This window comes from Hyperoodon ampullatus (genome assembly GCF_949752795.1).
Source record: "Hyperoodon ampullatus genome assembly, chromosome: 9".
NCBI lineage: Eukaryota > Metazoa > Chordata > Mammalia > Artiodactyla > Ziphiidae > Hyperoodon > Hyperoodon ampullatus.
In genome coordinates this window covers 22,265,055-22,292,613 of record NC_136922.1, presented here as the reverse complement: position 1 = coordinate 22,292,613, position 27,559 = coordinate 22,265,055, and the positions used below count along the sequence as shown (strand labels likewise).

Here is a 27,559-nt window from a genome sequence, read left to right as displayed (position 1 = left end):
GTCCGGAGCCTGTGCTCCGCAACGGGAGAGGCCACAACATTGAGAGGCCCACGTACCGCAAAAAAAAAAAAAAAAAATGTTGAGGGGACATCAGCCCTGCTCGCCCTGCAGACCTGCACTGGCTAGCGCTGCCCTTGGGAACGGCTTTCTGACGTCACCCACGGCTCGCAGCTGCTCCTCCAGCCCTCGTGCTGCTCCAGCAACAGCACAATTATGCTCAAATACATGGGGGGTGATCACCGCCTGGGCCTCGGCTTCCCCACAAGAGGATGGAGAAACCGTGCTGCATCCACCAGGAGAAAGGAAGAGCAGCTCACAGGTGATATGAGTGGGACGCAAGCTTGGGGAAGGCTTCTGTGCAACACAGGACACCGCTGCAGTCACTCACTTACCCCAGACCAACACGTGGGCCACGCTGACCCCCCCCACCCCGCTTTGGCAGGTCCCTGCACCGGAGCTACCCTGCTTCCTCAGCACTCAGGTTGCAGCCCAGTCCTTACTACTACCAACTCCTGTGGGACCGACTCTGGGTTATTTGCTCCATTTCTTAGTTTCTAAATATATATCTTTACCAGAGAGACCAGCAGCTACTTATCTCAAAAGATTGTTAATAATCACAGTAGCTCACACCTTCATGGAGCTTAGTAAGCTCCAGGCACTATTCTAAGGAGTTTATTTAATTCTGAAACAACCTAACAGATGAGGAGACAGAGACAGAGGCACACAGCTAGTCCTGGCAGAGCCGGGCTTCCACATAGGGAGCTGGCTCGAACCCAGGCCCTGAGGTTCGGATAAGATGGTGGGCAGGAAAGTGCTCTAGGAACTGTCCAGTGTCCCTGAACAGAGCAGTCACGTTGGACCAGTTGTTTTCATAAAGACCTACATATGTCAAGGGTGAGATAGTTCAAGACTAACCTTCCTACACTAATCCCATTGATCATGACCTTTATGTCACACTATTTTGAATTCTCAGGATGCAATGACCTTTTCTCCTGCACAGGAGGGGGCTGCTGCCCAACTTTCTCCTGGTGTTTCTGAAGGGCTCCCAGCTGGAGGATGCCCAGTCTTCCTCAATGAGCTCAGGAAGTTCTGGGTCACCTCTGTGTCTCTGGCTTATAACCCTCACCATGCTGACGCAGAACCTCACAGAGGCACACTCGGGGCACTATTCCAGAGTAGAATGTAAGGCAAGGCCGAGATGGCCAAGAAAGAACTAGAAAGAAGGACAGAGGTCCTGCCTCTGCCCCTGCCCCTGATGAGAGCTGTGAACTGAGGAGCCAGGCAGCATCAACAGGCCTGGGGGCTCCCACCCTTCACAGACTCCTAGGCTGGGATGGCCTGGGGGGCACTTCCAAGAAAGCTCCGCCTGTGCCTGTGGGCTGTGGCGGGCACCATCCCACCCTGACCAGTCTCGCGTGGGACAGAGAAGAGCTCCAGGCTCCCCAGGCAGTGCTGATGAGCTGGGAACCGCCGAAAAAGGTCTGTTTTGATACCAAGAAACTAGCAACCAGGGATGGCACAAGGAACAGGGGAGATGCAGTTTCGGACGGGAGAAGGGAGACCCCACCTCCCCTGTGCCTTTCTTGTTTAAATGCTTGACTGTGCATGGGAACACCAGCCTCTGTGGCCTGTGCCGGGCTGGCTCTGCAGTCATCCTTTTCTGGAGAGACAGCTCCAGGGCACAGGGCCTTGAGCTCTCATCAGGCAGCTGGTGCCCTGGGGCTCGCAGGCCTCTCACGTAGGGGGGCTGCTCTGCCCTGTACCTGTAGGGGACTCACGGTGCTGAGGGGGCTTCAGCGCTGGTGAGCACAGGTTGGGTCGGGCCTGGGTGCTGCGGGGACTAAGTGGCGAGGAAGAGGAAAGGAGCTCCAAGTGTCCTGGGGGACACTGCAAAGAGAAGCTCACTTCTGGGGTGCACAGTTGTCACCACTCAATAAAGTAGCAGGATTAAGCTCACGTCCTGCCGACAATCTGAACTGGCCCTATTTAATCATATTCAGGAGGGCTTCTCTAATCTTTCTTCCAAAAACTGCTAAAGTGCAGGTACAAAGTAGAGGAAACCCTGTATTACCTAGGAGTGTTTCTGAAATGAAGACAGAGCAGAGACAAACCTCTAACAGCAATCCCGGGGCCAACACTGTTTGAAATCCAGCCTTACCTAACTAGCGCCTGACCCCCCACGTCACAACTCGGACACGCCTCTAAGGGCATGTGGGCACCACAAAGCGTTAGTGACTGTTATTCAGGAGGCAATTTCGTCCCCTCCCAAAGAGCAGCGTTAGGCAGGAAGGTAATCATCAGTTTTATTAGCATGCACAGTGTTTCTCGAAAACAACCTGGCCATTTAAAAATTAGTCACGTCGTCATTTCTGTAGCAGAGGTTAGCAGCACGGTGACTTAGAGCAGGTTAACTTGAGAAAGCAACCGCAGGTGTGAGCCCAGCCACGACCCTCTGCTCAAGACAGAGGGGGCCCAGTGAGCGGGACTACAAGCGCCTGCGCGCCGCGTGCGCCTCCCTGCACGCGGGGACGCCTTCCAAAGTTTCCTCAGTATGATCACCGGCATTTGAGAATCGAGACACCCAAACTGCACCACCTGCTCTGGAATTCGCCCTGTCAAAGGCAGGCCACACCATGCTTCAGAGCAGACAGTGTGTGACAAGGGTCCTGAGCAGTGCCCGGTCTGGGGCAGCGCTGCCCTGAGATCTGGAAACCGAAGCCAGACGAGCTGGTCTCTGGAATATCTTCTGACCCGCCTGCCTGGGTGGGTCATCTTTTTCTCTGTGCCACAAAACTTTTGTGCCCCCAAATTTTACTTTCCAATTTTGAGACTCAGACAATTGAGCTCATACGATCTGGCTGAAAAGCTGAGATAAAAATAACTTGCCCAAAACACACTAAGGCTACGTGACATAAATGTCAAGTGATCAGAACGAAGGAAACTTAAGAGTCTTTCCCTTCCGCCTGTGGACGTCCTGGCTGCCACAGGCTGGGACACAGAGAGAGGAGCCACGCAGCGCAGCGCTGGCCGCTCTCAGACCCTCACCAAGTTTGTCTGTGGATGAGATAATATCAGCGGGCACGGAGGAGTCCAGATCAGCATCCAAAATTCCCAGGGGGTCCAGCTGTGCTACATGGTGCCCTCGTATCTACGAATGGGCCAGCGATGGAGAGGGAAGGACACACACAAAAGGACAGGAGAAAAAAAAGAGGGAAGGGGTAAAAAAAAAAAAAAAAAAGTAAAATTACATTAAAATTAGTGTTTACAGATTAATTCTCACCCACGTTTGAAGAAACAGTTACTGGAGCATCATCAAAATTTACACAACTAATTCCGAGAGGATCAAGTTTTGCAATGTGGTGACCCCTGACCTGGAAGCAATAATACAAGCAGTCATTAAGCAGGTCCTGTGGGCTGTGACGAGGGGTAAAAGTTGCACTTGGTCACACCTTTCCCTGAGAGCGCCAATGAACCCAAACAACAAAGCCAGTTTGTACAAAGCCTTACAATAGTTTGTTTTAAAGCACTATTGTACATAAATGCACTTTTATAAAAAGGGGATAAGATCCTCAAGTTTTGATAAACCTGGCAGTCTAAAAGGACCCATTTCTCGGGATCCTTACACAGTTTTCCTGGATAAACAGAAATGGGATATGCTGGGGACTTTAGCTCCAGTGCGAAGACCACTCAGCTTAGTACACGCAGAAGTCCCTAAGGAAGGTGTGGGTGTGGCCCTGCTGCGTGGGTCAGGGCACAGCGGGCACAACAGCAGACAGCTACAACAGGGACCTCAGTGCCTGGCACAACAGCAGACAGCTACAACAGGGACCTCAGTGCCTGATCTGAACCGTTTAAAAGCAAAAAGACACGGAAAATCCCTTCCAATTTTGTTTAAGTCTTGGATACTTTATCCACTGTTTCTTGCTAACAATTTGGGAAGGGGAGCAGCTGCTGAGAAGTCACTTAAAGACCAACAGAAATGACTGAGGCTGAATGAGTCAGGCAGTGGTCAGCGCACACCAACTGTTCCTCTTTCTGCAGAAATGCCCACTGTGAACGGCGTGCGTCTCGTCATTTGCCCTGGGGAGAGAGCCCAACTTGCCAGGCTCCAACAGGACAGACCCACCCTGTGCGACCTGTCCTGACACCTGTGGCAACTGGCCCCGTGGGCGGAGGGGGATGGTCCATACGGCCGTTTCCAGGAAAGAGAACACTGGAGAGAGAACTCTGTGGTGTGACACCCCTGCGACGTTGCAGCAATGCCAGAAGAGGCAGCAGGGAAGCCCAGGTCCTGGGAGCTCCCAGAAGGGCCTCCCCGGGCCCGATTTTTCCTCCTTTCCTCCTGAGAACTACTCACAGACCAGGTGGTAAGGTCTGAATTCTGGGCTCTTCTCCACGCCAGGCGGATATCCTGGAAGGGGCTTCTGGGCTCTGAGAAAGGCCATGGGAGCCCTTGGTTCTGCATGAGCCTCCTCCAACAGGGCTGACCACTGACCGGAATGCTCCTGGAGAGGTGGCCCCTCTGCAGGCTCAGCTGCCCCTCACCTGCCTCTCCCTGCTTCCATGGGCTCTGCTTCTGTCCCCAAACCCTACAGGTTCATTTTCTCTTATTGCATTTGGGCCCTAGCAACTGAGAAGGGGAGCAGCACACGCCTCCCGGTCCCTGCTCCCTCCTGGGGATCGGCACTTCCCCTGACGCCCGGGCACTGACTGCGTTTCCCTGCTTACAAATCATTCTTGCCAACCTATGGGGAGAAATAAGGGCAGGTGCTAAAGGTGGCAGAGGATCTGCTCAAACAGGGTGAGACTGCCTGCGCTCCTTTCCTCTTGTCATATGTCATTTTGGTCTCCCTCCAGCCCAGAGCAGGGAGAGAGAGCGCCCAGTGTTTGGTGGTGGTGAAAGTTAAGCGACAACCCTCACGGGGTCAGTGGGGCACCCTGTCACGGATGGCTGGCCGCTGCCACCTTACCTGGTAGGCCCTGATGAGAGACTGCACTGCCAGGTGATCCTCCACCAGCTTGTCCACGTTGGGCCGAACCTCCACCAGGGGCTGCGCTCCAGCCACAGCTGACAGGGAGCCCAGGCTCAGGGGGAGTGGGCTCTGGTAGGCGGTGCCCGGGGGCGCTCCGGCGTTGGTGTTACGGAAAAAAATGTCCCACGACTGAAGACAAAGAAGGAACACACATGTCACTCCGTTGCTCCCCTAAGGCCTAGGAGTCATTTTTAGCCAAAAAGAGAACTGCTCTTGGCAGGTAAGCCTCAATTATGCCCATCTACCAGTAGCCCGGTTGGGTCAACTTCTTCCTACTCTGGACAGCCTGCTTCTGCCCCCAGAGGGTGGCTCTCTCAGAGGCTGGGCCCCTGCTTCCATCATTCCCTCAGATGCGCCTCCTCACCCCAACCCTACGACGCAGATGCCCTCCCACCAAAACCCCCAAGGCCCAAGGCCGAGCAGCTCTGCCTGGCTTGCGGCTGCCAACTGCTTCCATGGCAGGCAGCCCAGGAGGCAAGTGAACAGAGGCCTTCCTGCCCCATCTGTTCCCTGCCTAGTCATCCGGAGACCAATGCTCGTGGCCCTCCTGCCTGTAGGGCTGTAGCTGCCCCAGGCCCTCAAACCCCAACTGGGCCTCCTGAGGGGAACTGAGTGCATTTAGATCCGCTTTCCAGACCCCAGACGCGTGGCACAGCTTTTGAAGCCCAGGCCTGCCTGCTTGTGCTTTCTCTCCGGACACGAAACAGAATCAGGGGGACTTCCCTGGTGGCACAGTGGCTAAGACTCCATGCCCTCAACGCAGGGGGCCCAGGTTTGAGCCCTGGTTGGGGAACTAGATCCCAACACGCATGCTGCAACTGAGAGTTTGCATGCCGCAACTAAGGAGCCCATGCGCCGTGGCTGAGGAGCCGGCAAGCCGCAACTAAGGAGCCCACCTGCCGCAACTAAGACCTGGTGCAACCAAATAAGTAAATAAATGTTAAAAACAAAACCAAAAAAACCCCAAACAGAATCAGTGACTTTATGTAAGAGGCAGCCCGGAGCTCGGACCTGTGAAGCCTGAAGCATCCCCACTGACCCCTACAGAAATAGTCTTGTCACTAAGGGCTCAGGATGTGCAGTCTGAGGCAGAACCTCAAATCTGAGCTCTGAGATCTTAGCAAATAACCTAAATTTCTGTGCTCAGTTTTTTCATCCGTAAGATGAGGACAAAAAAAATCTATATATTCTTCATAGGTTTTTTTTTTGTAAAGACTAAAGGCATTTAGCACACAACCTGGTAGGCAGTTGGCATTACTGGTAGTAACTGGTATTACTACTGGTTTCAACTTCCTTTGTGCTAATGTGAACTAACTCCTCTTCCTATTATTTTTGGCTACTTTGTATTTGATTCAATTTTTTCTTTTCTTTTTTTTGGGTCATGTTGTGCGGCTTGTGGGATCTCAGTTTCCCGACCAGGGATTGAAACTGTGCCCCCTGCAGTGGAAGTTCGGAGTCCTAACCACTGGAGCGCCAGGGAATTCCCTGATTCAATTTATAATCTGCATAGACACTGTGAACTATAATAGTTTATCTCATACAAAGACGTGAAGCTTAAAATAAAATTTTAGAGGTCAGAGAAACTAAGAATAAAATTCCATTGCCAAAAAATATATATTAAAACTCAGAGAGTTTAGAAACGTGAAAACATTGTCTTTCTTCTCTGCCATGCATTTTCCAGTTTCTAAGATTCTTCTGTCAATAAACTCTGGTTAGACTTCTTGAAAAATCTGGAGAGGAGAAACTTCACTAGATTTTTGTTCGCCCTCCCAGTTAAGTGCTACCAAGATGTTGTCCAGATGGGCTCCTCTGGGAGCTTGGGCAGATATCGAATGGGTCTATCTATGTCTGGGCAGAAACCTTGAGACTGGTTCTGAAGCCTGCAAGTCTTCTGGCTTTTTCAGGCAGGCTCTTTATGACATGTAGACGTACTGACTTGGACGGTCCGAGGGAGGGCTGCATGCTGCCGCCAGTCACGAACCCCTGGGATGTGCACAGGCCTGGAGCGTCACACAGGGCAGCCCGGCCTCTCACTAAAAGTGTTTCTGAGGGGAGCTTTCCAGAATGTTTATATCGTTCTACAATAAGAACATAGTCCTTTCGTATTCAAAAAGATTAATTAAAAAAATCAAACTATTAGGGAGATGATAGTACAACACGGTGAATATACTAAAAACCAGAATTGTACAATTTTTACATGTGAATTCTGTCTCAATAACCATTTTTAAATGTTTTAACATATCTCACTATTCAAGGTTCTACTGTCTTTACCTTTCTGGTTAATTTTCAGCATGTCAGCGGATGGTAGAAGGGAGCTCTGGGGTTCTCTTTTGGCAAAGGCCGTAACACCAACTGCAAAGTACCTCGCATCACGTGACCTGACAATCGGGGCATGCTACATCCAGGGCTTGGAACACCAAGACCATTCTCTCCCTCTGAGTCCTCTAACAGGGGTAAAAGCAGTATGCCCACCAGAGAAAGCAACTGACTTACTCTTGTGAGAGAAAGGAGAGGATGCCTCAGTATCAGCAGCCTTGGGCAAGGTAAGGCTGCCCCAAGCTCGGCACCACCTGGTTCCTTACAAAGGCCTAAGGAGCAGACACGCTGGACACCCCCAAACATTTCTGACTCTGTGAGCTTGTACAGCAGGCCATGCAAGCTCCACGCATTCCGGGAGCAGCTCTGGCCCAGGGCTCTCCCTGGCCCCCACCCATACCTCCAGTAACCGAGGGCCTGGACTAAAAGGAGCCCCGCTGATAGGGCAGGGGATGCGGCAGGAGTCAGCCCAGCCCTGCACGGCAAGAACCAGCAGCACGCTGTTCCTGCCTTGTAAAACCTGATCTAGTTTCTGCTTTGCCCCCAGCGGGCTCTAGCACTGGCGTCCCCACCCTTGCGTGTGTCCACGCCAAGTCCTGCTCTGGACACATACCCTGGGGCTGCAGGGGGGCTGAAGGCCAGGGCATGACCCTGAAACCAAGTAGTCTCTGGAGAGCAGCACACAGGATCCCAACTTTCTTCAAGCCTTAAACACTGTCTTCTTCCCCACAGAACTCATGAAGAAATGTGTAGAAATGCAGCGGCTGTCGCCCAACGACGAGACCTTGGATCGAGGGGGTCCCCTGGCTGCATGCCGACCCCTCACCCTGACGGGCACCAGCTGCTGACAGGCCCAGAGACAAAAGGCATCGCAAAAACCACAAGTTCACCTCTCTTTAGAAAAATCAGCTTTGAATAACAAGAACAGTAGTGGCAGCCACAGAGGTAGGAGTAGTTACCACACTGATGTGCCAAGCACCTGGAATGCCAACTACAGCCTCCTGGGGAGAGGTTCAGGCAGGCAGGATTGACACAGAGTGGTCACCAGGCAGGGATAACAGGTTAAGTAAGACAGAGCAACCCTTACATAAACAGCATCTCTCAGGCTGGCTTACCCTTGCCAAAGCCAGCAAACAATAAAATCAAAGGATTTCCAGGGCTGACACCCAGAGGGCGTGGGCGCGGGCCAGGCCCCTGGCTGGCGGTGGGGTGGGGAGGGAAATCGCAGTCATCGGGCCTCCTCTCTCTGACCTTCTTTTGTGCTTGGGATAAAACTCCAGGTGATTTTCAATTGGCTGAGGACAGCAACACAGACTGAAATTCTGCTCAAGCTGGAGGCGGTCAGAAAAAACTGGTTCCTACCAGTATTGCAGAGAGCTGGGAACCACTGGGAAAGAATATGCCAGGAATGCAGCTTCCTCCTGTCCGGTAATTCACCCCCGCTGCGCACACCGCAGCTCAGCTTCCCTGCATCTCCGGTAGGCCCTCCCCCGCACGCTCTGGGCAGGTGTGGGTACCTGCACTCAGATGAGGGCCCGGCCAAGGAGCCCACCCCAACATACAGCAAGCCCCCTTCCACCAGATCCGATCAGTTTGCACACGTGGGTGACAGAAAGTTCCTGGCGGCAGACACTTTGCAAAACCCTCGCACCGCAGCTTAAAACTGGTAAATTTTCATGTAAGTCAGACCTCAAAAAAAAGTTGATTTAAAAAAAAAGGCTGTGAAAATGAAGGTCATTTTTTTTGGCTTGCAGGTTTCACCGCCCTTCAGAGGCCGAGCTTCTCTCCCTCCAGCATCTTCTCCAAGATGCCTCTTCCACCCCTCCCCTCCCCACACCTGAACTGGCTTCCGCCTTCCGGTAGTAGCCTGCACCTCCCCCACTCCTGCTGCCTGGGGCGCTCATCCCCTCTCCACACACTGACCCGCGTCATCTTCAACCTGTGGCTCTGTCACTATCTGGAGAGGGTTCCCCTTCTGATAATCGAAGCCCTCATCTGCACACATCTGAACTTGAGGCTTTGTTTACCGGTATGTCTACCTGCTGCCAGTTCTGGTTCTCTCCCCGGCAGCGGCTTCCCTGCTGCCAGAACCGAGTGCCTGCAGACCCGCTGCAGGGACAGGTGACCACGAGGCTGAAGTGACTGGTCAGTGGGCCCTTTCCCAAATGAAGAGAAAACTTCAAGAAGAGGACGCCTGTGCGGTCCCACATGCCCCCTGCACGTGGAGCTTCGCGGCCTCCGTGCCATAGAGGCAAGCGGCCCTGGCCCATCAACGGAGGTGCAGGCCGGCCACCCACCTCCCATGAATGGGTTTAAGGTCATCAACTTGTTGCTGAAATGACTGAAACCAGAACACGATAGATTTCAAGTACAAATAAGTATAACATTCTGGGTGAAGTGAAACCAGAATTCTTACATTTAATTTTAGATAACTAAAAGCATTTAACTGTAGTGTATGAAGGTCTGTTTTCAAAAGCCATCAGCTCCTATGCTCCCCCATACACCTCCCAGACTTCTCACAGCCCCAACGGGCTCTCCCTGCCGCCGCCAGCCCTCTCCTCCCCAGTTAGAGGGGGCTCTTCAAAACTGCAAACACACCCCTTCTCCTCTGTAACGTCTCAGGAAGCTGGGCCGGTGCTTTGCACATAGTAAGTGCTCAACACACCTGCTGAGTTCAGTTCAGACAGGTCAGACTCCTTCAAAGGCGAACATCTTGACGGGTGTGGTGTCAGATGCAATGTCAGGTGCAGTGGTAGGGCTGGTGTCAGGTGTGATGCTAGGTGCTGTGCTCCCTGGGATGTCAAATGTGGTGCTGGGGGGTGTTAGCTGTGGTTCTAGCGGTGGTATCAGATGCAGCGTTAGGTGTGATGTGAGGTGGATGCCAGGTGCTCGGTCTGGCGTGGTCTTAGGTATGGTGTCAGGTGTGGTGCTAAGTGCTGTGCTAGGCAGGGTGTCAGGTGCAGCAGTGGGTGCGGTGACAGCTGTAAGACCGTGGACCATCCAGAGTCCTCATCTCAGATAAGGCGCTGACCTCGGTGGGTGTGGGAGTGCTAACCAGGGGACGCGGGTGTCAGTGGTTCAGTGAGGCAAGCAGACTTTACCCTGTTGATTGTCAGCAGATCGCAAGAGTCTCAGGACCAAGTTCCTGACTGTGAAGGTCGTGACAGAGACTTGTTCACGAAGGGTTTGGCTTTGGAAGGGTCGCAAACCTGCTACCAAGCGCCCTTCCCCACCCCGTCTCAAAGTCCCCTGATGTGTGTCAGATACAATCGTGTGACCTACCAGGGCCACGCACAGGTTGAGCTCACCAGAGTGGGCCTGCCTGCTGCCTGCCTGCTCCTGGGGGTTGGGAGCCCCAGTCCTGACCCCCACAGGCTGGGCAAGGACCAGGGAAGTGGCTTCAGCTCTCTGTGCCTCATTCCTTGCCTATAAAAGTAGGGAGCACTTACTTAGGACACCCCTATATTTGTGCAGCTTTTTACACCTTAAAAAGCACCTGTAGGTATACTCATATTTGTTCAAGAAGCTGATGATCAAAGCTTAACCCTAGGGTTACTAATGCTTATTCTAGCTGCTCAATTCTATGACTCTGGGTTCTGGACTGGCCAGACCACTTTCTCTGGTCCAAAGTCCCCTTCAGATGCCCTGCTGTCTCGTCTCCACCTTAGCTATGGAACAAACCCCACCCACCCGCATTATGCACCCTGGTCTAGAACATGATGTCACCTGCTAGCAGCCACCACCACCCTCTGCTGGGCGCCCTGCCAAGGACCCTGACGTAAAACACCACGCGGGGGAGGGGGTGGGGCAGCCTCTGGCCACCTCTTGAATGGACCAAACCCCAGGCTCAAAGGCCATCACAGTTGATAAACTAATGACTGCCGGGGCTGGACGTCAGATGCCAGCACTGTCACAACCAACCATATCATTATGTTCTGATACTGACAATGCTTTTTAACTGCCACAAACGTGAAATTCAAGGGAACAAGTGACCAAGGAAAACACATGCATGGCCAAACAAGGGTTTGGCGGGTTCAGGCTAATTCAGTCAAATAAATGGACAGGCAACAGCTCCCTGAGCCAAGGATGGTCACCTGTGACTCGCTGGCCGACAGCGCCAGCTGTCGTTGAGGAGGTGCTGCTCCTCAAGGACCCCAGCGCCCTGGAGGGAGCTGGCACTGCTCTGAGGCTGCACGTCTCCCTACTCACCCTGCACAGGGGCTCTTCCAGCTTAGAAAGTGTGCTGGCACATTCTGCAATTATTTCCTAAGCGCCTAGCTTTCTGTGCACACCAGCCCAGCTATGGCGCGGAGCTGAGTGATTCATGTCTGCGCTGTGTATGAAAAGCCTGCATAGGGCAGTGTCTACAACCCTCCTGGTGTGCCCTGTCTGTGCCAACTGCTGGGCTCCATGCCTTTCCTGAAAACACCGTGTGGGACTGTCCAAATGTCCCGACGAGACAGTGCCCGGGGTGAGTGGGCGAGAAGACCCGTGGTGGACAGCCACAGACCTGCACAAAAGGTTCCTGCTTCAGGGCTAGGCAGTCTCAAAAGACAGGCATAGTGCTGGGCTGCAGACCCCTCCAACCACAGGCAGGGCCCTGCTCAAACTGTCCCCAGCTGAGGACGGGCGGGCCATGTCCCGACCCAGCTCACTGCCCACCACCACGTCTAGGAGGCACCAGGATCTGGGCCTGCCTGACCTGTCACCACAGACCTATTTATACTGGGAGCAGTTAAACTTGGGCGTTCTGCTTGGGGATGCCTCAGCCAGAGAAGCCAAATGAATTGTGCTCGATTAGAGCGATGCTGTTATTTTTAAAGCACAGTATAGTACAGGTGAGAGAACATCTCCAGACAAGTTCTACTATCTTCTCTCTGTATGGGTGTGCAGGTAAAATGTCAATAAACACACAAGATTAGCAAAGAAAAGCTGCCTCAGCTCTGCTCTAAGGAATCTACTGATAGAGGAATGATACGCCCTGGGTTTCTGCTCTAGACTAAGGGCAGTGGCCCCATCAGATCATTATAGAAAGGACTGTGGTAGGCTGCCCAGTGGCCACACGTCCTCCCAGGTCCACAAAAGGCCCCCTGAAGTGGTCATGTGGCTCCTCCACTGGAGCTGAGCCCTTGGGGGCTGGCCTGAGACTTGCTTTGACCAAGGCCATGGGTGGGAGTGGCAGTGTGAGTTCTGGGTGGGGCATCCAAGGCCTGCAGCCTCTCCTCCCTTCTCCTCTCTTCTCCTCTTGGAGCTACACTGAGGACTTGTGAGGGAGTCTCTCTGGTCCCCTGGCTGATGGCAGGGCCTGGTGGGTAGCTAGCACCAAGCACCAGATGTGAGGGGGTCCTTTGCGGGGCTGCAGCCTGGCCAAACCTCAGCTACATGGAAGCTGGGAACCATGAGAAAGACTTCACTGGTGGTGTTTCGAGTTGCCAAGTTATGGGATGGTTTATTACACAAACGCTCATAGAAACCAGACTTTTACTGCATGAAAATATTACATGCAGGACGCCTGTGACGGCTCTCATGCACAGTTTTTCTGGCAATTCCTCAGGAAGTGAGAGCCCTTGCCCCTGTCTGGCTGTCCGCACCCAACAGTGCATTCTGTCAACTGAGAATTGCAACTCTCAAGGGTGGCTGTGCGGGACCACAGTGGGCATCTGGTCCCCATGCGCCTAGTGGATGGCCCCACCTGGAGGACCTAGCCCAGCTGAGCCAAGCCTCAGGCTCCGAGAGAATTCTGGCTCTGCGAGTCGAGACCACTTAAGAGAGAAGGCCCTAAACTCACAACCTGCCCATGGGCGGCAGAGCCCAGAGCCCAGCAGACCTTCAGACCCCTCGCGGGGGTCTGGCACAGGCGGAGTCGGGGAGTGAGTGGCCTAGAGGCTCTGGGCTGACAATGTGATCACCACCACAGCCCCTTTCTGGGAAAGGCCCCAAAGAACACCTCCAGCTGACAACGCGCTCCTTCTTTCTTTCCCCAGAGAGGAGGCGCCAGGCAGGCGGCTGGGGCAGAGCTCGCTGCGCCCTTCTCAAGAGCTGCTCCAGGGATTTCCCCGGTGGTGCAGTGGATAAGACTCTGCGATCCCAACGCAGGGGGCCGGGGTTCAATCCCTGGTCAGGGAACCAGATCCCATATGCATGCCACAACTAAGAGTTCACATGCCACAACTAAAGAGTCCACCTGCCACAACTAAAACCTGGTGCGACCAAAAAAAAAAAAAAAAAAAAAAAGGAGCTGCCCCGGCCCTGAGGTTGACTCGCTCCTTTCTTGCTCTTGGTGTCCACCTTCCCCTTGAGGTCGCTCTGGATCTCTCTCTCCGGTTATCACTGACATTTAAAAACCCACGATTGGGCTTCCCTGGTGGCGCAGTGGTTGAGAATCTGCCTGCCAATGCAGGGGACACGGGTTCGAGCCCTGGTCTGGGAAGGTCCCACATGCCGTGGAGCAACTAGGCCCGTGAGCCACAATTACTGAGCCTGCGCGTCTGGAGCCTGTGCTCTGCAACAAGAGAGGCCGCGATGGTGAGAGGCCCACGCACCGCGATGAAGAGTGGACCCCGCTTGCCACAACTAGAGAAAGCCCTCGCACAGAAATGAAGACCCAACACAGCCATAAATAAATAAAATTAAAAAAAAAAAAAAAAACACGATTCTTGCTTAAAATACAGTACAAAAGGATAGTCATTAAAAAATCACGCTCCCAGGGCTTCCCTGGTGGCGCAGAGGTTGAGAGTCCGCCTGCCGATGCAGGGGGCGCGGGTTCGTGCCCCGGTCTGGGAGGATCCCACGTGCCGCGGAGCGGCTGGGCCCGTGGGCTATGGCCGCTGAGCCTGCGCGTCCGGAGCCTGTGCTCCGCAACGGGAGAGGCCACAACAGTGAGAGGCCCACATACCACAAAAAAAAAAAAAAAAAAAAAAAAAAAAATCACGCTCCCAAAGATGCAGCACGCCTTTACTCCCAGCCCGCCCTCCGGCCACCGCAGGCTTAGTTAGCTCTCCATCAGTGCCTGACACCCTCACTTTCTGCCAACTGCTCAGGGGTCCACACTCCCACAGCGTTTCACAAACTAAGCCAACACTCTTCGGCTTGATCTCGGGGCCTCTCCACTTACGTCGCAGCTCAAACTGCTGGTCTTCGCTTTGCTGCCTTGGGCTCCTGGCACCGAGCCTCCCAGGAGCTTCTGTAAGTGCTCGCTGAGTGTCCCCCGACCCTTCCCGGGCCCCTGCAGCCCTCTGCCTTCACACGTGCCTCTTCTGGGTACAGCCACCCTGTCCCTGGCCAGGCCCCTTCCTTACCCTTCAAAACTCAGAACTGGCGTGTCCCTGCAGAAGCCGGTGGGGTTTACTCTGTATTCTAACTGTGCTCGGCTTACTGAAGTCCCCACGGGCCCGCGAGCTAGCGGGCCCTGCACACTCATACCTCCTGGCAGCCAGTCGACTCAGTCCTCCAATAAAACTGTCACGAGCTGCGAACTGCTACACACATAAGGTGAAGGCACTGCTTCAGGACCCTTACACTTTCCAAAGGTGTCAATTTTATGTCCCTGACAGTATAAACACAAATCCTTTAAGAGTAAAATACTACACTGAAGTTAGGGAAGGTGCTCTTAGTTGGTTTAGTCGATTTAACACAAAAGGTCACCAGGGTTGAGATTCATCCTGATTTAGGAAGCTGAGTATGGAGGGGGAACTTCAAAGTGAGGTTTAACAGCCTCGATCACTGAAAGCCCATGAAGTATACCACATGTGTGCTTTTCCCCAAGGCCGGCAAAGAACTAGGGCGAACCGTGGCTGAGTTTTTAAATTGCAGCCAAGGCAGTTTCAAAGCTGCAGAATGAAAAGGAATGGTGCCACCCCATACTGGGGACGACGTGTGTCTGTTTCTGCTCTGCTTGTCTGGATCAATTACAGAAAATAACAGCACTGTGTTTCACGAGCATGGAAGGAAGAAGCAGAAGTGCCCAGCCCAGAAGGGTGGCATGGCCGAGCACAGAGAGGTGGGACCGAGAGTGCGCCACACAGAGCTCTTGTGGTGACCACACTGGACCAGAGAGCTGTTACTACACGTGTGAGCTGGCCCGCAGAAGGCAGGAGAGGGAATGGACGCAGTCAGCAAGACGAGGAAGACAGGCTTTTAGGAAGTGGGCAGAGGTCACTCAGAAGGTCCAGGCAGGGGAAGTAAGCTCCAATGCACCAAGGATGGCTGCGGTGGCCCAGTGAGCAGGGGCACAAAGGGCACCACAGGGTGGAGAGGGCACAGGGCCTGACCCTGGGTCCTCCCCGCAGGGCTGACACCACGCTGTGACTGTGGCGGGGGTGGAGGTGAGGGCGGGCACCTGTCTCTGCTGCACAGGAGGGGCCAGGTGAGGGCTCAGCCAACTCTCAATTACCTGTCTGTATGAAACACTAAGAAGGGCAATCTGGCTTTGACTCTGTTTTTAAGACATAAATAAAAATAAGATGCCACCATCTGGGCTTCCCTGGTGGCGCAGTGGTTGAGAGTCTGCCTGCCGATGCAGGGGACATGGGTTCGTGCCCCGGTCCGGGAAGATACCACATGCCGCGGAGCGGCTGGGCCCGTGAGCCATGGCCGCTGAGCCTGCGCGTCCGGAGCCTGTGCTCTGCAGTGGGAGAGGCCACAACAGTGAAAGGCCCACGTACCGCAAAAAAAAAAAAAAAAAAAAAAACGCCACCATCTGACTCGTCCGCAACATGGCCAAGAGCTTAATGAGGGAGAGCTTCGCACGCTGACAGAACAGGCCCTGGCTGACGGTCCTAGAGGGGCAAGGGGCGAGCTACACTTGACAAGGTGTTTAAGACTGGAGCGCAGAGGCCGGACTGGAGAGAATGATGGGGAAGAGATGGCTGTCCAGGAGAGGACCACGCCAAGGGACGAAGAGCAGAGGGACGGCGAGACGGGGTGCAAAGGCAGACCCTGGGCCGGCCAGGTAACTGGGCGCAGAGGCACAGGGAGCGCTCGGGGGCTTGCACCCCTGAACTGCTTGATTACTCTACCACAAACATAACATTCACCATTAAACATTTAGAAATAAAAGTTTTTTTTTTTGCTGTACGCGGGCCTCTCACCGCTGCAGCCCCTCCCGTTGCGGAGCACAGGCTCTGGGCACAGGCTCCGGACGCGCAGGCTCAGCGGCCACGGCTCACGGGCGACAAAATTATAAAGTAAATTATAAAGTCAAACGTGAAAGGGCAGCTTTAAGATAATCACAAACAGCTGAATGTAGACTGAGAATGAGATTATAGTATTAGAGAAGTATCTTGTTAATTTTGTTAGGTGTGGTGAAGAAACCATTCCCTTGATAGAGCCACTCAGATACATTTATGACAGAAAGTAAGTGGGGAAGGAATAGATTTTTAAAGACTGGCAAACTGCAGAGAGCTACTGAAGTTGCGTGATGGGTCTCCTCACAGAGGTTCATTTCACACTCCTGTCAACTGGGGGAAGAAAAAAAAAGCACAACGTGAGAGTTGTGAGTTAAGTTTTATTTGGGACAAAATGAGGACTAGAGCTCGGGAGACAGCATTTCAGATAGCTCTGAGAAACTGCTCTAAAGAAGTTGGGGGGAAGGTCAGTGTATTTGTGATTTTGGTGAAGGGGGAGTCCATGCGATCGAGCACAGAGTTTTTGCAGAAGGTTTCTGCTAGTCTCGAGGAGCAGGCGGCACCATGAAGGATTTTAGTGCTTCTCCAGATACAGGGAGATGACAGAATTGGGCTCATAAAATCTTCTCCTGAAAATATCTATCTGAAGACCTGTTCTCCCAGCCTTTCCCAGAGCACAGAGTGCTTCATTCCTGATCTCTACCCCCTGAACTCCTTTCAGGGGGTGTTGGAGGTCAGCAGCTGCAGAGCTCATAATCTGATCCTTGTAGAGGTAGATGCTAAGTGTCAATTTGTAATGGACACTCCTATTGTATGTTTGAAAACGTCATAAAAAGTTTAAAAAATAATAGGAAAGCAGAGCATAGAAGGGCAGGGAGGGGGAGATGCTAAATTTGTGCTGTTTCTGCTGGACACAAAAAAATTCAGTCCTAGCAGTTCCTCATAAGCCCTCTGCAAAGGGAGGGAAGAGAATGATGATGGAACCAACTCTCAGGACAAGGAATTTGACATCCCTTATCTGATGCAGAAATGAGAGATCAGAAAGATGATCAATCTAAATCTTAAAACCTAATTTTCTTTCTCTCTCCCTAAACTATTTTTTCTAACGCAGAGCACAAACAAAGCATTCTTAATAAAGCCAACGATTTCCAAGGCCTTCCGTGGGCCACAAATGCCTTTGAAAATCTGATGAAAGTTCTGGATCCTGTCCCTCAAAAAATGAGCATACAATAGGTATTGGGCCTAATTCAACTTGGAGAGGTGATCAAGTCCACTTTGCTGGGATGGCCGCGGAGGGACACTGCCATTGTAAATGTCCACTGATTTACACCATCCTGTCCCTCTCCCTCAAGGAGACGCTGTGTCCCCTGGAGAATCCTGACAACAGAAACCAGCACATAAAATCTGGCCCAAAGACGCCAACCTGCATGTATTCTCGTATTAAACGGAAAAGTCCTTTTTTGAGATCCTTTACCCATATCCCCTGCAGAATCTCTCAAAGAGGTGCTAAAGAGGTGCTTGCTCTGACCTGCGGAGCCCAGGGACCCAATCCTCACTCTGCATTCTTCCTCAGCAGGCTGCCTCTGTGCCTGTCAGTAGTCCTCTCACTGTGCTGTCCTCATCCCTGGGACAGATGGACACGGTGACCCTCCCATGCAGCCTGAGAACCCCCAAGTGTCACCTTCCTCGACACCATGTGATAAAAATCCTTTTCAAGAATAGGTGGAGCGGGCTTCCCTGGTGGCGCAGTGGTTGAGAGTCCGCCTGCCGATGCAGGGGACACGGATTCGTGCCCCAGTCCGGGAAGATCCCACATGCCGCGGAGCGGCTGGGCCCGTGAGCCATGGCCGCTGAGCCTGCGCGTCCGGAGCCTGTGCTCCACAACAGTGAGAGGCCTGAGTACAGCAAAAAAAAAAAAAAAGAATAGGCGGAGCACAGAGCATTTTTAGGGCAGTGAAAATACTCTCTATGATACTATAATGGTGATACATGGCATTATGTATTTGTCCAAAACCACAGAACGCACACCACCAAGAGTGAACCCTAATGTAGACTATGGGCTTTGGGTGATGATGACCCAAATGACGTCAATGTAGGTTCATCAATTATAACAAATATTGTAACTCTGGTGGGGGATGTTGATGGCGGGGAGACTGCATGTGGGGGGCAGGGAGTACATGGCAAATCTCTGTACCTTCCCCTCAATTTTGCTATAAACCTAAAACTGCTCTACAGAATAAGTCTTTTAAACAATTTTTTTAAGCAATAACGATAACGATATTAATACAAATACTAATAATGGTAACAGCCACTGTGATGCTTTCAGCCCCACTTTCCAGAGCTCTGCACCACAGAGCCACAGTGTGCCTCTCCACTGCAACCCGTTCCCGCGACACCAGGCATTCACACACGGACGTTCCCCGACCTAGATCCCTGTTAACTCGCAATAGCTCACTCACGTGCTATTCTCCCTAAAACCAAATATAACTTAAGAAGACTTGGTTGGTTCCATAAAGAGGTTACGTCTGAGAAAAGGAAGGCAAGGGACAGCCTGGACACAAGATGAAAGTCTGATTCTGAAACCTCTCAGCTAGGTTTATTTGAGCGATAACCTTGTAGCAACTGTCTTCAGAAACCGCTAATATCTGACATCACAGGCAGAGGCACTTTTTTCCGGGCAGTGCATTTGTCTACAGTCTTGGGAAACACACCGCAGATCTCCTCCCATAGGAAACCAGGTCTCATCTTGCTCATGGAGCAATGCAGCTTCCAGGTTGCCATGGAAACCTTGCTGGGCAAGGAGGTTCAGACCCAGAGGCGGCATTCCTGATGAAACGGGGCTGCTGGCTCCCGCAGTCAAACGTACCCAATCTAAATGTCACTAGTGCTTCAGGGTAAAAGGGTAAAGCTTACGCTCAAGGGCCCAATGGAAGCAGGCTGCCTTTAGATAACAAGTCCCCAAAATTCACAAGGAAAGAGCCAGATCAACAGTGACGACAGCCAGCCTCCGGTGGGCCCTTCCTCTGCGCAGACCCTGAGCACCTCACACATACTGTCTCCTTCACACACCCCGCAATGGGGCACAAGGGGTCTGAGCAACTTGGGGATCTACCCTCCAGCTTCTGCTGGGCCAGCTGCCTGACCTGAAAACCAAGGAACAGTCATCAAAACCCATAAATATCACTAGCCAAAATGCTGTCAAGAAGTTCTCCCACTAGGCACGCTCTGTATCAAGTAAACGTGTGAAGAGAGAGGCTCTAAGGAAGAGCCTCACCGGTTAACACAGAGAATTTAGAAGGAAGCCTTCACAGAATTTACTTTCAAATACAAGAGAAAAACGTGAACATACTGATCTAAAATGTTATTTATACAGAAATCACATGAAATGGTTTTCAGGTGTTCCGAGCACAGTGGGACACAGCAGCTTCCTGCGGGGCCTTTCCTTCCGTGGGCTTCCTTTCTGCAGCATCACCATCCTGCAGCAGCCTTGGTGAGAGCCTGGGAGTGGTGCAAGCGCTTCTCCACATCCTTGCCGGTTTAACACGTTGGCTGTTCCAGGGAGCAAGGCCTTGAGCGCGCCGCGCACAGAGAGAGGGATACGCCCCTCCAGAGAAGGCGGTTCCGGTTGGGCCTGGTGTGACGGCCGAGCTGGGCTGACACAGAGAACTCGGGTCGGTGGGGCTTCCAGCCACCTGCCTGCCTTCCTTCTCGACGGTCCTCAGAACACATGCACTTACCTGGACGGCCAGCCACCATGGGCCAAGACTCCAAACACACGAAGACACCTGCTCCTCTGGGCCTTACCTTGTGTACACTTTTGGGGTTTTCCAACCAAGCATAGTACATTTCCTCCACATAGTTCGAACTAGTCCCGCTGAGGAAGGGCTCCGCAGCAACGGGGGCAGTATAGCACCGGACCTGCCCAAACGTCCTAGCTGCTGCTGGTCTGTTTTGTGAAAATGTCTTCACAGTCTGGGAAGCCGTCAACGGCCTCAACTTAGCAGCACAAGTCCTTAAGTGAAACATTCTTGTCCCGAAGTCTCTCACGACTGTCTGCACCAAAAAAAGAAAGAAAAGTTAGAAAGAGCATTGTAGCAGACAAGGCTACAGGGGGAAAACCTCGCAGACTGTGGCTGGAGGAGAAAGACCCTATAAATGCATTTGTGGCCGCGTGCCCCGCTTCAGAGAACACGACACAGCATGAGGTAGTCAAACTGACCAACCTCCTATGTACAGGGTCTGTGCTCGACGTGGGGAGGAGAGAACACAGCTGCAGAGGTTATGGTCTTCGCCTGCAAGTTTCAATGTAGTGTGAGGGATACGATATATCATGATAAATATGTGACGCCCTGTAAGTTTATACGTTGTATAAAACAATTATAGGAAAAGGCAACAAAGATTAATTAATGATTAGATTAATATTAATTGTAAAATGAGAAAGATACTTTCTAATCTATCCGGAGACTACCGAGTACCCGCTGGACTCATGGTATTCTGGAGAACACGGAGACATTGGAAAAATATTTTGCTCACCCTCAAATAATTTATCTTTGAGCAGCAGAAAAAAAAATTAAAAATTACAGCGACAGCACTGAGCGCTTGAGAGGCACAGAAAATGCCAACAAAACTCCACGGGAGAACCCGCTCCTCCCAGGTGCTCCTGTCAAGCGGCTGGCAAAGCTTGGGGAAGGGCGTGGAGGACAGGGAGGATTTTGCTCTGGAGAGGCGGGAACGGCAGGCATTCTAAACGTAAGAATCAGGAGGAGGAAAGACAGAGAGGCGGTGTGCAGAACACAGGGGATGAGCAAGGATCGTCTTGTCTGGCAGGAGAGGTGGACTAGCTGGACAGCCAGGGGTCCTGAGCCCCGCTTCCTGGGACTGGGAGCGGGAGGAGGGCTGACGAGCAAGGTAGTGGGCTCTGCAGGAGGAAGCACGGGCAGCAGTGACTACACAAGTGTCTACCTACCTTGGGGCGCTCTGTGGTCATCAACTTGACATGTTAGGACTCTTCACGAACCCCACCAACTCCCTAGAAGGCAGGCGCTAGCTCTTCTGTTTTACAGGTCCCCTTTCTGAGTTTAAGTTTTCCCCAAGGTTGAATGGACCTTGAGTTGGAGGATTGTAATTTTACTAAATCTAGTATGTAACTCCATCTACACTAGCCATTTTACAAAAGCAGCTGATGCACCCACCAGACCATGAAAGAGTTTAGACCGGGGTCTTGAACCACTTCCAAGCATGCGTCAGAATCCAGATGCCTCCGGGAAGGGACCCAGTCAGGAAGGGATATGGACACTCTGCAGTTCCTCTCCCCATAAAAATCCCGGCACCTTCCAGTCAGAGCGAAAGAGGCTGTGGGAGGGGAAGGGAGCCCCAGGGCAGGGACGAGGCTCACCACAGCCCTCTGCCCTGAGATACGGCGCCTGCTGGCCTAACACATGGTTGCCCTTAAATCTGCCTTAAAGCCAAGTGCCCTGGCTGTAAAGTTGGAATTACACCCCACCTCCACTCCTGCCTGAAGGAAATCCAAGCTCTGAGACATGCTGAGAATTACCCAGAAATAAATGTTACATAAACTATCCTCTACACAGTTTATAAGAACCCTTCCTCTTAAGCCAAATATGATCAGAATACGCATAAAGGACACTGACAGAGAGAGTGTCTGGCCTGTTCTCCTGCTCAGAAAAGACAGGTCAGCAAAAGGGAAAAGCAGAACAGGTACTTTAAAAACAAACTGAAAAACAAACAAAAACTTGCTCCTTAAATATTAAAGATGAACAAGCCTATATTTTGCTACAGAACGCAATCTGAACTCCTTTTCTTTTTAACCTTAAGTAACTTCAGTAGTTCTTCCTCCCTCCAACTAAACTCCCATTTTCTCTAACAGGCAGACAAAGAAAGACACTGATGGCAAAAATACTACCACTGCTGCTTTCCACGTTAATTTAAAAAAAAATTCAGGTCCAAAGAAAAACTCATTTTTTTCCTCCAATGTCATTATTATCTAGGCAGCTTGAAACACTCGATGGCCTCTGAGTTGGAGTTTTCTCCTAGAACACAGCAGTAGCATCACCTCCATTAGTATCATCACCACCATTAACTGTCATTATTCAGTTGCTGCGAAAACCAATTAACAGGCACCACACTGACAAGCACACAACTGCTCATTTCATGTGCTCTTGCCAATGCAGTCCTCCCAATATGATACTAGAAACAGACCACGTTACCTGTCACCGAATCTGACAGATAGCTCAGTGCTGCTGAGCACTGTTACTAGCAGTTTTCAAACTTCCCTTAAGATGACTCATCGGAAAACCTGCCCTTCAGCAGATGGCTCAACATCCCTGGCCTCCACCCTGGGAAGACCAGGAACAGCTGTTCTCTATCCACGATCTGATGGACCCACAGAGCAGACAGCAGGTATATACATTTCAGATTTTGGTAGGTTCAGATTCCATCCTTCCAATTCCAGAGTCAACATTACGAAGAGTGCACCATTTTTGGTAGAAACACTGAATTGTTCAAACACTTTCATGAAAGCTTCGGGTTGTCCAAAAAGTCCAAGTGTTCTGACTTGTGGTTTAGAACAATATTTCTACTTGACAAGGGGGCCAAAAATTCTCAATGGGGAAAGAATAGTCTTTTCAACAGACGGTGCTGGGGCAACTGGAGATGCACATGTGAAAAAATGAAGTTTGGACCCCTGTCTCACACCATATACAAAATTAACTCAAAATGGATCAAAGACCTAAATGTCAGAGCTAAAACTGTAAGACTCTTAGAAGTTTTATAACTTCCACATTAAAATGGAATAAATCTTCATAGCCTTGAGACAAACAACGTGTCTTAGTTAGGACACCAGAAGGACAAACAACAAAAAAAACAGACAAACTGGACTTCACCAAAATAAAAACTTTCGTGCTTCAAAGGACACCATCAAAAAAGAGAAGACAGTCTAAGAGTAAAAGGAATATTTGAAAATCATACAGCTGATAAGAACTCTTACAACTCAATAATGAAAATAAAAATAACCCAATCAAAAAATTGCTAAAAGTGGGGCTTCCCTGGTGGCGCAGTGGTTGAGAGTCCGCCTGCCAATGCAGGGCACACGGGTTCGAGCCCTGGTCTGGGAAGATCCCACATGCCACGGAGCAACTGGGCCCGTGAGCCACAACTACTGAGCCTGCGCGTCTGGAGCTTGTGCCCTGCAACAAGAGAGGCCGTGACAGTGAGAGGCCGGCGCACCGCGATGAAGAGTGACCCCCGCTTGCCACAACTAGAGAAAGCCCTCGCACAGAAACGAAGACCCAACACAGCCAAAAATAAATAAATAAATATATTAAAAAATAAAATAAAAATAAAATTGCCAAAAGTGACTTCCCTGGTGGCACAGTGGTTAAGACTCCACGCTCCCAATGCAGGGGGGCCCAGGTTCGATCCCTGGTCAGGGAACTAGACCCCACATGACGCAACTAAGAGTTTGTGTGCCGCAACTAAAGATCCTGCATGCCACAGAGAAGACCCTGCATGCAGCACAACTAAGAGCCCTCGTGCCACAACTAGGACCCGACGCAGCCAAATAAATAAACTGATTAATTTTTTAAAAATTGCCAAAGGATATGAACAGACATTTTTCCAAAGAAGACACACAAATGACCAATAAGCACATTAAAAGATACTCAACATTATTAGTCATTAGGGAAAAAAATGCAAATCAAAACCACAACAAGATACCACTTCATGCCCACTAGATTAGATACAATCAACACAAGCAAGTATTGGAGAGAACATGAAGAATTTAGAACCCTCATACAATTCTGGTGGGAATCTAAGCTGGTGCAGTCACTTTGGAAAACAGTTTGGCAGTTCCTCAAAAAGTTAAACATAGAATTACCATATGACTCAGCAACTCCACTCCCAGGTATACAACCAAGAAAAACAAAAACATACGTCCACACAAGACCTGTACACGGATGTTCACTGCACCGTTATACGAGCCAAAAAGTGGAAACAACTCAAATGTCCATCAACTGATCAATGGGTATACAGAATGTGGTATAGCCACACCACGTAATAGTATTAGGCAATGTAAAGGAATGAAATGTTGATATCTCTTGCAACATAGATGAACTGTGAAACTTTTAAGTGAAAACAGTCATTCACACACAAAAAACACATGTTGTATGACTTCATTTATATGAACATGTTCAAAGGAGGCAAACTGGGGCTTCCCTGGTGGCGCAGTGGTTGAGAGTCCGCCTGCCGATGCAGGGGACGCGGGTTCGTGCCCCGGTCCAGGAAGATCCCACATGCTGTGGAGTGGCTGGGCCCATGAGCCATGGCCACTGAGCCTGCGCATCCAGAGCCTGTGCTCCGCAATGGGAGAGGCCACAACTGTGAGAGGTCCGCATACCGCAAAATAAATAAATAAATAAATGAAAGAGGCAAACTGATACAGACAGAAAGCCCAGGACTGGGGGTAGCAAGGATAAGACATGACAACTAATGGGTATGGGTTTTTTTTGGGGGGGGTGGGGGTGGGGAATGAAAATGTTCTAAAACTATTGATAGATAATGCTGATGGTTTCACAACCTTCTGATATACTGTAAAATGTTAAATTGTACAATTTAAATGGGTCAATTGTATGCTATATGAATTATACCGCAATAAAGTTTTTTGTTTTTAAATGTTTGTGAACAGATTTGCCCAAACCTAAACTTTATTATTTATTTTTTTTGCCACACTGCGCGGCATACGGGATCCTAGTTCCCCAACCAGGGATAGAACCCACGCCCCCCTGCAGTGGAAGCATGGAGTCCCAACCACTGGACCACCAGGGAAGCCCCTCAGTAAAGTTGTTTTTAAAAAAGTCTAAGAAGAAACATAAACGAGCCTATCCCTATCAATAAAGTACACAAAGTGACACTCTCTGTAACCCATTAATTTCAAGATGCAAGTATAAATCTATAATTTGAGAAAAATAACATTAAAAAAAACCCCAAAACCAAAGCAAAATTTGTTTTTAAGGGTTCAGCGCTCTGCCCTTAGGAAAATAAAACAGAACTTTATCTGTGCCTGGACATTCCCCAGTCAGGCAGCACACACCTTACCCAAGGCCACCTCCCCATTCACAGGATGAGGAGATAAACTGACTTCCGACGTCTACCACCCTCATGCTGGCTAGGCAGAGGAGTAATTAAAGAGGAAAAAACAGCCTGGGCAATTTCTCAGGACATGAGTCTTTTAGGGAAAAGCACATGCATCATTAAATGATTGTTACCATTGTGTGTTGCCTAAGAACCATTAAAAAAAAAACTTACCTTGAGAGGCTTTTTGTTTTTTGCTTTTTTTGGTTTTGGACTCACTAAGATTTTCATGATGAATCAAGAAAACAATGCTTGCTACATACCGATCGCTGTTAATCCATTATTCTAGTTTTCGCAGTGATACAAAGACATTATGTACAGAGAGAGCACAAGTACCAATTTTCTCTTACTGGCTGAGAATCTCAAGAGAATGCAACGTCTTTCACTTGTGATGCCTCATCAAACATAAACTGAGAGATTGAGAGGTAGTGCAGAGTACTCTTAAACTACAAAGGTATTTTGCCATTATTACACAGAAACGGTGGTTGAGCCTGCAGGGCAAACAGGCAGAGTGACTCTTCCTTGCTGTGTGAGCCTTAAATGTGTCACTGATCTATGTTCAGTTTCCTTTGCCATAAAGTGAAGGAAGCAATCACTTCTGCTCCCTCAATGTTTTTTGTAATTATGATACAAACATGAAAGAACTTTGCACACTTTAAAAGTACTTTTATGGACTTCCCTGGTGGCACAGTGGTTAAGAATCCGCCTGCCAATGCAGGGGACACGGGTTCGAGCCCTCGTCTGGGAAGATCCCACACGCCGTGTAGCAACTAAGCCCATGCGCCACAACTACTGAGCCTGCTCTCTAGAGCCTGTGAGCCACAACTACTGAGGCTGCATGCCACAACTCCTGAAGCCCGCGCACCTAGAGCCCGTGCTCTGCAACAAGAGAAGCCACCGCAATGAGAAGCCCATGCATCGCAACAAAGAGTAGCCCCCACTCACTGCAACTAGAGAAAGCCCGTGCACAGCAATGAAGAGCCAACACAGCCAAAAATAAATAAATTAATTTTTTAAAAAAAAAGTATGTTTATGACTAAAGGACTACAACCTACCAGAAAAAAAAAAAAAACCCACCCCACAACTAATGATATGTCTTAAAAAGCTGAAGTTCCCAAGGTAAAACTAAACATAAGTAAATTTGGAGTGGATAGCTGAACAGATTGCTGGGTGGGGGGGACTTCCACCTCTCAAGTGGGAACCCCAAACAAGCTTCAGTGCATGGGTCTGAAGACTGATCCATCCTTCCCAGACCGGCACTGTGTTACCAAAGGTGCCCTGAATGCAGTGGTGTATGGTATAGGTAAATAGGCACTTTTTTAAAGTGTTGGTTAAAGTAGAAATTATTAAATTTTTATGGAAAGCAAGGACACTTGTCAATATTTATTAAAAATATAAAAAGGGGCTTCCCTGGTGGCGCAGTGGTTGAGAGTCCGCCTGCCGATGCAGGGGACACGGGTTCATGCCCCGGTCCAGGAAGATCCCACATGCCACGGAGCAGCTGGGCCCGTGAGCCATGGCCGCTGAGCCTGCACGTCCGTAGCCTGTGCTCCGCAACGGGAGAGGCCACAACAGTGAGAGGCCCGCGTACAGCACACACACACAAAATAAATAAAAAATAAAAATAAAAAGCACATACAGGACTTCTGTTTCCCACTAAATGCAGCTAAAAACATGAGATGCTTCATTTAACACAAAACAAAACATAAGACTCTGAAAGGTGGAGAGGAGAGAGACTGGGAAGGGACCTTGGGGCCCAAAAAGACTGAGCACTGAGTTCTCGGTTTTCCTTTTGCCTCATATATTCCAGGCTAGGTGCTGAAGAAGCTGGCAACCCAGAAATACAACTAATGTAGACCAAAAAAAAAGCTGCAGTAAAATCTCTGGCCAAAGGACCAGGAATGGGGCAGCCTAGCAGAACAGAATGTTTTAGATAAT

At 50.6% G+C, this 27,559-nt stretch overlaps 1 protein-coding gene across 4 annotated transcripts in view; it reads right to left on the bottom strand.

The window, feature by feature from the left end:
• OGDH (oxoglutarate dehydrogenase) overlaps positions 1-20,515 on the bottom strand; it is a gene marked incomplete at both ends in the record, with an annotated part of 59,000 nt that extends 38,485 nt beyond the window's left edge. For 2 of the 4 annotated variants that reach the window (XM_079710942.1, XM_079710943.1), the window contains 3 exons: positions 3,281-3,371; positions 4,971-5,162; positions 20,279-20,500. In XM_079710942.1, coding sequence (XP_079567068.1) covers positions 3,281-3,371; positions 4,971-5,162; positions 20,279-20,500 — 505 coding nt within the window. Of the gene's footprint in view, positions 1-3,045; positions 3,149-3,280; positions 3,372-4,970; positions 5,163-20,278 lie in introns of all 4 variants that reach the window. The other 2 variants (XM_079710940.1, XM_079710941.1) reach the window with 2 other exon arrangements.
• Between the last annotated feature and the right edge of the window lie 7,044 nt (positions 20,516-27,559).